The sequence below is a fragment of the Cottoperca gobio genome, chromosome 9 (genome assembly GCF_900634415.1).
Source record: "Cottoperca gobio chromosome 9, fCotGob3.1, whole genome shotgun sequence".
NCBI classification, from domain to species: domain Eukaryota; kingdom Metazoa; phylum Chordata; class Actinopteri; order Perciformes; family Bovichtidae; genus Cottoperca; species Cottoperca gobio.
The window spans coordinates 17,255,240-17,269,469 of NC_041363.1; the positions used below are offsets into that span (position 1 = coordinate 17,255,240).

Consider the following 14,230-nt stretch of genomic DNA (forward strand, 5'->3'; position numbering starts at 1 on the left):
GGGGGAACGTGAGCATCATGTTTTGAGAAGAGTGCTGCCTTCTGTTGTTCACGTCTTTATGTCAGACATGTACAGTATAACCAGTACAAGAGCTTTATGATTTCAATGTTTTTTAATAATGTTTGTGTCTATATTGTACAGTCTTTTTGTAAATGTGTGAAGTCTTATTTTTCTTTTAAATTCTTGTTGTAACCTCTGTCTTTTATTCTGTCTGTATGTGAGTGGTTTATCACATTTTAAACGTGTTTAATAAATCGTAGTAAGTTGCTTAAATGCTTTGTTTGTCACAGTTAGTGTTTCTAGGAGTTTGAGAAATGAGAGCTGTGAAATATAGGAAACTAGACTCTTTAGTCTTGTATAAATATGACCACCTTGTTTGATTCATATTGTTATCTGGTACTCTTATGTTTTTATATTTGTGTTGCGCTTTTGCTGTCCAGTCTCTAAATAAGAGATCCCCTGTCCCACAGGGATTACCTGTTTTACTTCACGTAAAATAAATTCTTGCTGTCAGACATTTTAGACAGAAGTTAAATTACAGGCTCATTTTAAATACTCTGAATCAAGTCCTTTTTCATTTCCTAACCACTATTCAGGGACCTAGAAGAGTGTTTCCTGCACATGAATCCAGTAATGTACCCACTTTGAAATATTCTTTCAGCCAAGTAACCCTTGACTAGCACAAAACATCACGCACTTAGAATTTAGTGAGAAACATCAGGATAATCTGCCAATACCAACCCTGATCATATCTCAGTGGTATTTGTTCCCCAAAATCTGTATACCTCATTTAATTGGATAATTGTTATGAAAGGTAAAATGAGAACAGGGAGGTAATTTTATATTGACCACAACCAGATTCCCCTAATAAGATCTGTATTGGCACAGATGCAGCATGTCTGTTTTATATAATTCATTTTTAAAAAGATCATTTTTGTGGCCTTTTATTGTAGCTGGAGAGACAGGAAGTGGGGAGGGGACCACGTGCCGCGGGTGTTGTAAATCCCAGTGCTACTTGAAAAATATAGAAACTAAACCTTGAAACAGCTGTTTGCAGTCCCCATAATAGAGTGGCAGAGTGGTGAGCAATTCAACCGGTTAATAATTTCCTCTCTTAAATTTTAATTCAGCCGACAGACTGAAGTATTCCTCAAGGACAAACTAAATTTATAGAAAGAAAAGAAAGTGAATTTTCTATTGTTTTTGTTTTTTTTATGGTCCCACTGACCACCATAGTTGGTTTGTGGGCAAAAAGACCACAAGGACCTAATCTTTTTGTCAGAAGGGAAGTTTAACTTTCTCTTGTGACATAAAACAAAGTTCTGGCAGAGTGTTGGCGGTCACAGCTGGCCTTACTGATTACAGTCTTTTCATCTTGATCCAATCTGTTGTTTTGCAGACACACAACTTGTGCTTCCACAGAAAGTAATGGAAAAATATGGTATTTGTGAGTGAAAATATTCTAGGTTTAATGAACTTAACTTGTGGGCTCATGTGGGGCAAAGGTGAGTTCTGTGACCTTGGCCCACATTGGAGAAAGTAGGCCAGGCCTCCTGGTGGTGATTTGCTGAGAGTGTCTGGAAAGGTGGAGCCTGAGCTGCTCTCTGAGGGGTGATTAAGATCCCTATCGCTCCTGGATCAGGATGCGATCGTGACTTTCAGAGCAGAGGGTGTTTGTGTGGTTTCACAGGAAAGTCCGGACTGAGTGGCAGCAATGGAAATGAAACGTGCCGTGATCAGCATCGAGCTGCAGCAAGGGGATGTTAATGCAAATGGTTATTGTGTTAGTTGAGGTTGTGTCCATCACGTCACTGTGTATGAATGTGAACATCTCGCTGCTTCCCCTGGGTCAACTGTTTGAGAACTATTTACATCCGTAATGATATTGTTTATAGTCACAGCAGAGTAATCAGTTATCCAGGAGTAATAATGCCCCAAACTGTTCGTGAGAAAGGGAAACACATTTATATCATTAACAGGGTGGAGAGACGTAATCATCAGTAATTACTGATAAATGTGTCTTCAGCCTCTCTGTCTGTCCCTCTTATCTCCCCTACTCTCTTTTAGGTTGTTGGTTTCTTGTTATGGTGAGTGCAAGTTTCAAATGTATTTTAGTTGGTTGAGAAAATGTAATTGCAAGGTCTATTTAATATGTTCCTGGAAATTTTGGTTATATCATGATCTACATGAAATGTATGCTTTTCTGAGCACTTTGGAGGCCTTTGTGTCGGCTAAAAATCTGAGGTTCAAAGTTCACTCCTGACCATGACCAGTGTGAAGGAGTTAGGGGGAGCTATTAGCATTGAGTGTTTAATTAGTGTTTTATCATCCAAGACTAAGAATGGTTGTTTTTTCGTTAGCTTAGAATGAGCCCTTTATATCTTCAAAGGGAGCGGAGTCCGCTATGTTGCACCGCCATGTTTCTACAGTAGCTCAGAACGGACAAACACGCAGAGAGGGCCTTTCATGTTACCTGAAGGCCCCCATAGTTCTCCAACACGCTTTGGAAAGGGAGAACTGGGCGGAGGGGTATTCAGTTGGTTGCAATCTGCAACCTCACCGCTAGATGCCACTAAATGTATTTACTTCTTGAGATAAGACCACAGTTCATCTGTGATATGCTAAAACTAGTATCACAGCAGCACAAATAAAGTGGATTCATAAAAAGTGAACTGATCACTTTTAATTCACTGAAGTAATTTCTCTATTCCTATCTAACGTTAGTTAGTGCTGTAAAGCTGTAGCAGCAAAACCCTGACGGTGTTTTATTGCTTTTGTAAATGAAAATGTTCAATCACACGAAGATTTTTTTCTTTCAAAAGTTAATTTCTTTTTAAATGCTCAGAAATAAATATCTAAATTTGAAAATATGATTATATGACAACTGGGTGAAGTCCTGTTGCGGATGAAGATCATGTAATATGATCAAAAGCTTGCAACAGCTAATAAATAACACTTGTGGTGCTTGTTGTTTTTTTAACTGTTGTTTCTTAGATCAAGAATGAACTTTGAACCTCATGTTTTAGTTATACTTTAGTTTTCTTTTACTTTTAGTGTCTCGATGTGTTTTTTTTCTTCCGTCTTCTCTTTGTTTAGGACAGGATCGAGCCTAAACAACTGTTATCAATCACCTGACGCTCACCTGCTGGATGAGCAGAGACTGCTTTATCGTCAGTCGATCTATTGATGTCCCAGTGAGGACATCCACCTGTTCAGCCCATCATTTGGCCTTCTCCCCTCAGCTATCAATCACTTTGCTCTCCATCCCCCCTTTTGCACCTCTGGTGAAGTGGGGCCACTGCCCTTTCCGCCGCTCTGCATCTGAGGAATGTGGCATGCAACATACCCAACACACACACACACACACACACACACACACACACACACACACACACACACACAAACTGAGGGGAAACATATCCCCAAAGGCAGCCGATGTGTGCGGAGCGGCATTTTTGAAGGCCTCACACTCAAACATGTCGGGTCGCCTTGTACTCCTCAGGGGTGAGCGGCTGAGTGGAGCTTTAGGGGATGTTCGTGGGAGTAGGTGATAGGCGCGATAGTAGAACTTTACCATATTAACCATGTACACTTACCTGTGCTTGAGATTTGATATTGTGCATAACTACAGAAGCTATATGCAACTTGTCATACATAAACCAAAGAAAAAAGGGCACAGTGCAACTTATATTTGAACATCATCCTTTGTAACAAACAGGTGCATGCTTAAGATAAGTTAAGATCTTCCTTTATTAGTCCCACAATGGGGAGTGCTGTCACAGTGTCCTGCATGGGGTGGGACATGTTCTCCATCAGAGATGATAGCTTAGCCCTCATTCTCCTTTCTCCCAACATGTCCACAGCATCGAGGGGGCATCCCAGGACAGAGATGGTCTGTTAAGTCTCTTCTACCCAATTCTAAATGTTGGATAGCCGATACGATTCGGTGCAGAGTAAAGCTGTATATTTTTGAGACAGATTGACAGATTGTCTTTTTGTTTAGTTGTTTGTACATAAATGCATAACATATACAAACATATCGATAAGGATCATTTAAAGATCCCCTTCAGACATGATTTATAAGACATAAAAAGAAGATGAATAATAATTTGTGTGCAATTAGTTTTTTTCTGCAACAAATGTCCAGTTAACTGCTTAAAGAAACCTTCAAAGTACATTACACCTTCTCTTACTCGCTATACAGCTGAAGACAGAGCACTTTGTCTTTAAGGGGAATTTTTGTAATATTTCTTGTGAAGAATGAAGACATATTCTCCATCTCGCACACGCACATGCACAGGCTCAGTATGTGGTAAACCAAACAAACTTCCTATACTGTACAAACATTTTACTAAAATCCACCATCGTCAAAAACAATAATTACCTCCTCACTTCAGACGTGCTGCTGCTGGTAGTTTCATGTCAGCCTGTCAGCCCACAGATGCCCTTAATGATCCCTAACTCCTGTGACCTTTAACCCCTCGAGCCCCCTCACAGTTGGGGTGTTATTCCCTGAATCGCTCTCCTCTCTGCCATTGTTTTAAAGTGCTTTCAGGCAAAAGAGATTAGGATTGCCTGGAAAAATGTTTGCATGAATTTGGTCCTTCCTGATGTTGACTGAATTCTGTGGCTGAATCGGCTCAATTCAGACATACTGCAAGTCCACTGAAATGAGTTGTGTAGTTGGCATTTATTTCAATACATAATAATTAAATATTAAATACATAGGGCATATCATTTATTTTTTATTCCATCTACACTTCACAGTAATGTTTTCACTGCTCTGCACCTCATGATTGAGAAACATGAACCACAGTTATCTGAAAATGACCAGCCTGTAATCTCTAGGACTTCTTCTGCTTAAATACTGTGACGGACATCTGATTAACCAAATAAATAAAAATAAATACTTATTTATAAATACAATCATACATACACATTACACATTCATTCACAGTTCATAAATTATGAGCAATTCTTGATGAACAGGTCAGCAACAGTTCATTAAAATGAATAAATTAAAGTAAATGTTGAGTGGCTGGGCTGTGACGCCACATTTAAAGGAATAGAGCGTCATTTTGGGAAAATGCTTATTTGCTTTCTTGCTGAGAGTTTGAGAAGAAGATTGATATCACTTTCATGCTTGTGTTTTTAAATGTGACAGTACAATCTTTACACCTGATAATCCAAATATTGTCATTGTATGGCGAGATTAAGGTCCTTCATTGCTCCAATAACCACCCGTCCCTCGCTGTCTCTCTGTAAATATCCTCATACTGCTGGAATATTACATTGCCTCATGTTTGCTGGGCAATCATTTAATCAAATACAAATTGTTTTAGGAATATACACCACAGAATAAGAAGAAAAAGTGAAGGTGTTGTAACTAGATTTTAACCCTCTTCAAGACCTTCAAAAAGATCGCCAAGATCAACACAAAATGAAAGTTCCCTGTAGTTGCAATTAGTCATGCATGGGGCTTTTCAGGCTCCTGGGGCTCTGGCCAGTTGCTGCTTCTTTATTTAAGATGGAGTACGTAGTATGTATGTAGTAGTTTATATGTAAATATGTTTTCCACAGCTTACACAGACACTGGGATACCAGCACGGAAAAGTGAAAGGAGGCCAGGCTGAAAACACAACAGCTTCATTCTGCAGTCGGTGTCTTTTCTTTCACTCGCAGCGGTGGGTAGCTCAGCCATGCTGGACTCCCTTTAGTGGATGACATGCACTACAACTTTCATTCTTAAAAATACACTGCGGCCCCATGCACAAAGACAGAGAAAAGAGCACAGAAAGAGAACGAGAAATAAAACACTTAAACATGGGTTTGTTTGGTTATATATGTGACTTTTCCACATATGAAGTGTTGCCTTCTCCAAGTCCTGAGAATAACAAGCAAGAGTTTGACTGCAAGATGCAATTAGTACACCTCGAAATCCTGTTTGTGTGTCTGTTTGTTTACTTAGCTACTGATTGCAATATCCTATTTTAATATGGGACTCCAAATTACCAGAAGACGCTAAAGCTAAAAGCAACACCACCTGTGCCACTGTGATTGCAAACATGGGGTATAAACACTGGTGTGGTGAGCTGCTGCAGCCCTCCGTGTTGGAGTTTCTTTATTCCTGACTGACATACATTTAGCTAACCATGCCAAATCAGAAATGTCTACTGATTCTACCGAGACATTCCTCACGCTGCCAGTCCTCCTCTTCATCTCAGCAGAGGGCTGTCATTCACCTCTTTGTCTGCGCCACCTTCATGTCTGTATGTGTGTGTGAGTATTTAAAATTGCCTCCTTCATGATAATATACTCTATGGAAACATGTCTTCACTCAGTCAGGCATGAAAGGAGTTGAGACTCCCTGTTTTCGACTTCTCCTCTCTCATATTTTTGAGATAAAACCTTCACTGTGCACTCTATTTATCAGTCTGTTGAGAAAACACTTCATCTCTTGCTGTAAAACTGTTTTTGGCTTATCTCAAATTACACATCAATACTTGAATTTTGTGTGGTTTTGGGGAAGTGTGATTGACTTTTTGGCAGCACTTTTTTATACTTATTAAGGTTATGTTAGGCTGTTCAGGTGTGACCCTACAACAGTATTAATATTTGTGACATTGCATTAAAAAGCAATTTTCCCCTTAACCTCTTACTACTCAGTCTACAGCCGTCACAGAGCAACATTATCATTTATTAGAAGTCATGTTTCTGACCACCTGGTTAATGTAAGTGCAATTGTCATTTTATTGTGGTTGCCACCGACCCCTGAGCTCTAAATGCTCCACTATGTCCACCAGCTACTCTCTACCTGTGTCTGTCTGCCGTTTGGTGCTGAGCAGGAAGTGTACAGTAGGTTTTTAAAAAGCTTTTTCACTGAAAACAGCTGCCTGCTGCGGCCAAGAATGACGCTATGATAACACTTTATCTATGCTTTATCACATTCATGTTGAGTGAAATGCTCAAATCCAAGTTGCTTTGTTGTCTAAAGACCCATCGTTTGTTATTGTATACACATTTCCTTGTACTCGGCTTGAAATATACTGCAGATATCTGATACATTTGGAAACCTTAGAAACTTGACTATAATTCAAAGTAACACTATATGGATTTAAACTGTACTCGTCTACATGGAATGATGGGAAGGGTTTTAATCTCTGCAGTTAGTATTTAGAAATGGTATGTCGCATAATGAGGTAAATAATTATTTTATTACTCATTTCCTGAGGAAATGACCTCATGTGAAACTTTATTTCTGCCTGTGTCCCAATTTGTTTTGCGTGAAATGGTTTTCACGTGTTGTTGTGGTCCTATAAAAACTGTCACCAAATATGTCTGCTTTTCATGAGCTAAGAAAACAGACTTGTTTTCAATTTGTGACATTTTAAAATTAGTTATTTAGCTTAATAAGTAGGTGAATTTCAACAACCATTAAAGAAAAACTTTCATTTATATGAAAAAAATCTAAATCATCAAAATTGAACTTACCAGTGTGTGTGTGTGTGTGTGTGTGTGTGTGTGTGTGTGTGTGTGTGTGTGTGTGTGTGTGTGTGTGTGTGTGTGTGTGTGTGTGTGTGTGTGTGAAAGCACTCCCTCTCACACACACACAGACTCACTCCACCCCTCCTCCTCTCACACACCCTCCATGTTCCTTCCTGTTTCCTGTTCTGCTGTCCGCTGCACAGGAAGTCGTGCTACTGGGCTGCAAAAAACTAGTGAGTCACAGAGCCTTAAACTGTGCGGACATGCAGGAGAAAAGAAACGTGAGGTTTTCTGATCTCCATCTCTTACCTCTAACATTGTTTCTAAAACAAACGGCTCATGGGGTCTGTAACTCTGTAAACAAAGCCGCATTTTTCCTCCATGTTTAACCACCTGCTGACTGCTGGCTTCAACTCAGTGAGTCAACTCCATCCAGCTGGGACGTCTGTATGCACCTGCTGGCTCTGATGTAAGTCTGAGTCTATCAACAAAACCAACAAGTTATGACTAACTGCTGCAGTCATGGTTGCTTTGAATAATCTACATTATTAAAGGTATTTTTCTGCATTAAAAAGTGTCCATAATCTCAACCAAGGTAATAGTCTGTTCCATTTGGTCGCCTGTAATGGCTGCTAAAAGCTCTCATAAATTGACTTTTTATCCAGTTTTAAGCTATCTTTTTACGATACTCTCTTTAGATCACTATTATTTTTAACTAGATATTTTAACCGGATGAAAGATTTTAGTCATCAGACCTGTGGATCTTAAGTTAGCAAAGAAACAAGCTGAGAAAGGTTTGCAACAGCTGAGCAGCGTCGAGAAACACTGATTTTTTTTCCCCATCGTCTTAACTGGGTTTTTTATCACAAGGGTCTGTTTATTTTGGAGGGGAGGAGACCTCTCTGGATAATTTGGCTTCCAGTAAAAACCTTCTGAACGATGAACGATGAACGCTGAAGGATTCTTTACCTTGACAAACTACTAATGCTACTTCACAACGCCACCAAACTCCGTCTTTTGTTATTCTTTTGGTTGAGAGACCCCCTAGTGGCAGCAAATTAAATCGTGCGTTTGAATGAAATTAAAACTTAAAATTGGCAAACTTTCATAAACTGTGTCAGCTCATGGAAAGTTGATGGGACAGGTGGTGGGAGGAGCTCGGGGATTGAGGCTTGTGACTGCCCATCAAATGCGTTGGATTCTGCTTTGATGAGATCATGCCTGGTCAGTTGAGGGAAGTAACTTTCAACTCGCCTGATCTGAGACCAGCACGCAACCTGACCGACTTCTGACATGACCTTAACCTTGTGGCCCTCACTCCGCCGGCTCAGGGAGGTCAAGTTTAGAGGTCAAAATGTTTCTCTGTTGTGTTATGTCATCTATTCCTATGCGCCATTTCTGAGACATCAGCAACATTTATTTATTTCTCATTTGTTTATATTCATGTTTTCACTCCCTTTGACCAGAGGAAGTGTTTATGTTTCTAAATGTATGGCAACACTTAGCATTTGCTCTTATAATAAAACACAATGAAACGAATGTGTTTCTGCTGTCACAGCTCTTTTTCCAGTGACCATTACAGGCTTTAAGCAAATCCCTCCTTCATCTTGTAGACGTGTGTGTGTGTGTGTGTGTGTGTGTGTGTGTGTGTGTGTGTGTGTGTGTGTGTGTGTGTGTGTGTGTGTGTGTGTGTGTGTGTGTCCATGCTTGCAGGAATGTCTGCTGGCCGGGCCTTTTATTAGGCTCATCCATACCACCACATTATAGGCTCCCGTAACCAGGCAACTGCAGGTTTTGGCTGGTTACCATAGCGAGTGCCCATTGAGTGACGTCGCTGGCCCTATTTGCCCCTCTCCTCCTCTCCTCGTTGGAATGAGGGCCTTTTTAAAGGTGCACCCCCCCTAACTCTCTCCACACACAGCGCTTCGTCACCCTCTGTGTGGTGACTAGAGGAGTGGAACTAACAATCCCACAAAAACATCTCACTGAGGCAGACCAGACTGGACCTGAGGGAGTGTCTTTGTGTAGAAAAACCCGTACAGACCCCAAAATAGGAACACCTACTGTAGCTAACTGTACTGAGAGTGCTGGGCAGTACTGACAAAATCACATATCACAGTATTTATTAACGTGTATAGTCATTTCAGTCAGTAACTACTATCTAAAAAAGTTTTAAAACTTCTCAACTGCACTGAAGCCCAGCAGACTGGATAAATATTATATTCAAGCATTATAATACAACGCTAATAAAGTAGCAATTATTTTTATTACCAATGTTTTGCTCAATTATTTGATTGATTATTTGTTTGTTCATGTCAAATGTTAGAGCTAGCTAGAAACATTTGCGGTCTATCGTAAAACATTTTAATTTAGGGTCCCTATGACAGCTATCTTGGAAAAGTGTGATACGGATGAATTTACTGCTGATCAGACCACAAATGAGACAAGAATGAACTAGCTAGCGCTACCCGCTTTTTTCATCTATAAAATGTATTCAATAATTATTAAAATAGTTGCCAATTCATTTTTGGTTGATCAATGAGCTAACTGTTTCAGCTCTACGTGAAAGATCATTCTTCACCTTGGAAGTATTAGATATGGAGAGAATTAGATAGATATTACATAGATAGAGAGATATTAGATATAGAGATAATAACTATTCTAAAATGTAACAAAACAATCCCAACTCAAGCCACACTTAGGCTGGTACACTATTTCTTAAGACCTTTCATCCAAAATCACATGATCACATCAACGCATAGAGATTGCTCATTTGAAGTGGACCTTGAGTTCAGATTGTCTTGTCCAACAACTATTTTCATGTTTAACTATCAGGCCAAAACAGACGAGAAGTCCTATAAATGCTGAGGGTGAAATCACAACTTGTCAACAGATCCGTCTCCATGACAACTGAGCAAAACCTCCATGGAGTGATGAAGACCATGTTATATGGTCGAAATCTCTGGGAAATGATTGTACCTAAGCAGTGAGTTGTTGTGAATGATATTGTCTGGTAAATAATAAAAGTAACCTATGGTAGAATCAAAAATATTGATTTTATTAGATGTTCTCCTGTGAAAACCAAAAATATGGCCACGCAGAAAGTCTGAGTACAGTCAGGGGAGACTATTCAGACTTTCTGCGTGGCCATATTTTCAACTTTTAAGAGGACATATGACCTGCTAAGATTCTTAAGTGACCAGCAAAATAAGTCTGGATAAGCTTTTGTAATCCAGTCACAGTGTTAAACCAGAGGACTGGTACTCATAGACTGAAATGCCTTGTGTTCTTCTGTTGTTGTTCTATCCTGTGGCCTAAATTGAATACCTTTATCACAATATTGTAAATCATCCGCTATATGGATACATATGGTGCCCAGGAAGCAGCTGTGGATAAACTAATTGCTTCAAAGTGGTGGTGTGTAATCTTTTGTGGAAAAGCACATCTGTCTTAGCACCGCCCTGATGGAGGGAGATGGGGCTGCGACGACGAATGAATGGAGTGACTTGCGGGAAGACGATTCCAGCAACTTCTCCATAGCTCCAATTTGAACGCCTTTCATTGACTGCGGACGAGGAGGGGTGGGCTGGTGGGGGTTGTGGAGTATTGTGAGTTGAACAGCAGAGCCCCACTCTGGCTGAATGGGCATTGTCATCTAGATTTCTATGGCTAACCAAAATACTTTCTCCCGCCGTGGGGGTTTATGGATTCACGGTGGGAACGGCATGCATTACGCACAGCCGTGGAGCTCTCCTGCCGCTGCACACCATCACAACTCAGTCGTCAGTGTTTTTGTTTGTTTAAAAACACACTTAAACTAAAGATTTCAGACAATATATTCAGTTTAATCTTAATAAAATGACACAATATTGCATCTTCATATACAATGAAATCATTACATAAACCAACCAACAGAAAACAAAGTTTATTCCTAGAATTTCTGAAAAGAAAAGACTGCCTGCAGTGACAATGAGGCAAAAAACGGTGCAGGTGTTGAATGCAGCCGAATAACGGACTGTAACATTTCATGTTGTGACCTACAGATCCCAGGCTCCCCGAAATCTACAAGTCCAAAATTAGACCGCAAACTTCAGAGTCACCGCCATCAACTTCTGAACAAGACAAAAGCCTGTGTGGGATTTATTGGTGCTTTAACATATGTACACCTTTCTTCTTCGTTCTTTATCGCTATTAGACATTGCTTTGAGTCCTCAACATGTCGGCGTAGTTCCACTGAAGGAAATGGGTCTTTGAATGTGTGGGAGTGCAATCATTCTCAGTTTCTGTACAAGTTTGTGCTGACAATGCACATCAAGGCAAAAGAACAGTGTAAATATTCAATGGCAAGAGTTCCTCTAGAAAAGAAAAACTTTGCAGCTACAACGGTAAACAGTTCAAAATACTAATCATTTGAAGATTTACAAAAGCAGGTACCTAACAAAGATACTCCTTTAGTCTTTTTTTTTTTTTAAATCTCCTGTAGATACAAAAAGGGATTTGTGAATTTGCGGTTGTAAAAACAGCAGATGTGCTTCCATTGATTTTCAGAGTTCAGATTTCTAAAAATAAAACTGCAGGTGCAAAGATAACGTCCGTCAAAAGCAGTTTTTCAAAAGCTGCAGGTCACTTTTACGCACCGCCAGCTATGAGCTACACATAATTCCTCTTGTCATAGTCTCCGTTCGGCGTGGCTCTCTTGGTCGGTGCGTATTTTACCGAGTATCCAGAGTTGCCGCTGGAGGGACAGGAGCAGCACAGCAGCGATCCTCCGATCAGCAGCAGCGCTGAGGCCGCCCAGCCGATGTAGAGCGCAGCGCCGATCTCCCTCTTCTTGGATGCGGGCACCTGCGGGTTGTAAAAGTCCGATATGATGCTGTTGGCCATCCAGCAGAGAGGCACCAGCACAAACACACCACTGATGATGAAGGTGGCCCCTCCGGCGTTCACTACCCGGGCTTTGACGTATTCACTGCGGATACAGTTGGTGCACTGCGCCCCCACAATCACAACCATGAGCCCCAGCACGCCCATCACCGAGGAGATGACCGTGAGCGCTCTGGCCGCCTGCAGGTCGTGGGTAAGGGCGAGGACGGAGTTGTGCATCTTGCACTGTATTAGGCCCGTACTCTGCACCACGCACGACATCCACAAGCCGTCCCACATTGTCTGAGCCACCACGATGTTGGCTTCGATGAAAGCCGTCACCTTCCACATGGGCAGCCCGCACGAAACCATCACCAGGAACGAGCCAATTACGCACATCGATAGTCCCAGGATCTCCAGTCCGGCCGACACCATTTTCGCTCTTTAAGTTCAGTTAAATCAATCTGAAACTTTTCAAACTCTCCCCTAATGTATCTTCTTCAGAGCAAGGTGTCTTTATGCTCTTTATCACTTCGTTGTCGCCTCGATGTACAGGAGCGTCAATCGTTAGTTGCGCATCACCACTTACCGCATTTACTCGGAGATGTAAGAGACAGCAGCTCTGAGTCTCTTTGTTAGTGAGGGGATGTGAAAACAACTGGAATCACAGTAGCACCGGACCACGAATATCTGCGGTGTGGGGGGTGCATGGACTCTAGGAGAAACTTTCCTCCAATCAGCTATCGCCGCATCCTCAAGGGACCAATGAAAACGCAGGGAAGTTGTGAGGCTGAATAAAGCGGTCCAGAGCGCATTGTGCGTTTGAACAGTTATTTACAATGAATAGAGGGGACAGGAGAGGGGGTGAAGGCGCACGGGGGGTGTTTTAAGGGTATGGAGCAGCTGAAATGCAGTGGTTGGATGAATCATGGCACTTGTTATTGATTTTTTAGACATGGAGTCTAATGCCACTTGTCTGCCGTATACATATAGCCTAAAATGGTCATTTCACACCCATTGTGATATGTGTTAGGCTTTTAATTGGCTGTCTTAAAATGCCAAACAAGAAGAAAGAAAAGAACATGTCATATTAATTAAAATTTATTGACTTCAATTCGAAGCAGTTTCTGTTTCCTTGATCACTACTAAAACATGTAAAAGGTACTAAGGCTTCCTTTGAGTGAAACGATTTATCATCACACATTAAATTCACTAAATCTTTTGAATGATCAAAAATAGTCATTTTTTGATTCTTGAAATCAAGTTGCTCTGGCTTTTTATCTTTGCTGTTATAGCCTACTTATTAATTAAGCAATGATTTTGTAATTATTGTTGTTATGAATTATGTATTATATTACCATGTTCCTTTATATGTTATTCGTTTTTTTTTTTGTATTGCGTGAGGCGGAGGGTTATGCATGCACCACCCACCACAGTAAAGAATACTTTATGAAATGTAATGACTAGACATTGCTAAAAGTACAAATCTTGCCTTGAAATTATTATTCAAGTTTTCGTTTAGTATTAATTAATAAATTGATTTTTAATTTTAATTGATTTAATATAATGTACTTTCCTTCTGGTAGCCTTATTTCCAACTATAGGTATTCTATAACACGATTTTAAAAGCTCATCATAGGCTGTGTTTTGTACTATACAAACTCTTTATCTGTAAACTAATAAGAGACTTTCAAAGTACGCTAGAATAAAGTGGCATAAAATAGAAATATGGAAATACAAAGATGTAAAATTGTAGCCTACAAAATGTGTAAATATTTATGAACAGTAGGCTACCTATTTTCCACAACTGCATAGCAGATTATAATAGGATGTTTAGTGGTTAATGGTAGGCTATATTGCTAATGGAAACGTCTTGGTTTAA

At 40.3% G+C, this 14,230-nt stretch overlaps 1 protein-coding gene across 1 annotated transcript; it reads right to left on the reverse strand.

Moving 5' to 3' along the window:
- Positions 1-11,309: 11,309 nt before the first annotated feature.
- Positions 11,310-13,045, reverse strand: cldn5a (claudin 5a). The gene has a single exon (XM_029440339.1). The coding sequence runs from the start codon at positions 12,781-12,783 to the stop codon at positions 12,136-12,138; it is 648 nt and encodes a 215-aa protein (XP_029296199.1). The 5' UTR covers positions 12,784-13,045; the 3' UTR covers positions 11,310-12,135.
- Between the last annotated feature and the right edge of the window lie 1,185 nt (positions 13,046-14,230).

Bases quoted from the DNA above. Each gene is read 5' to 3' on its own strand.
- cldn5a (XM_029440339.1), bottom strand. From the start codon at position 12,783: ATGGTGTCGGCCGGACTGGAGATCCTGGGACTATCGATGTGCGTAATT.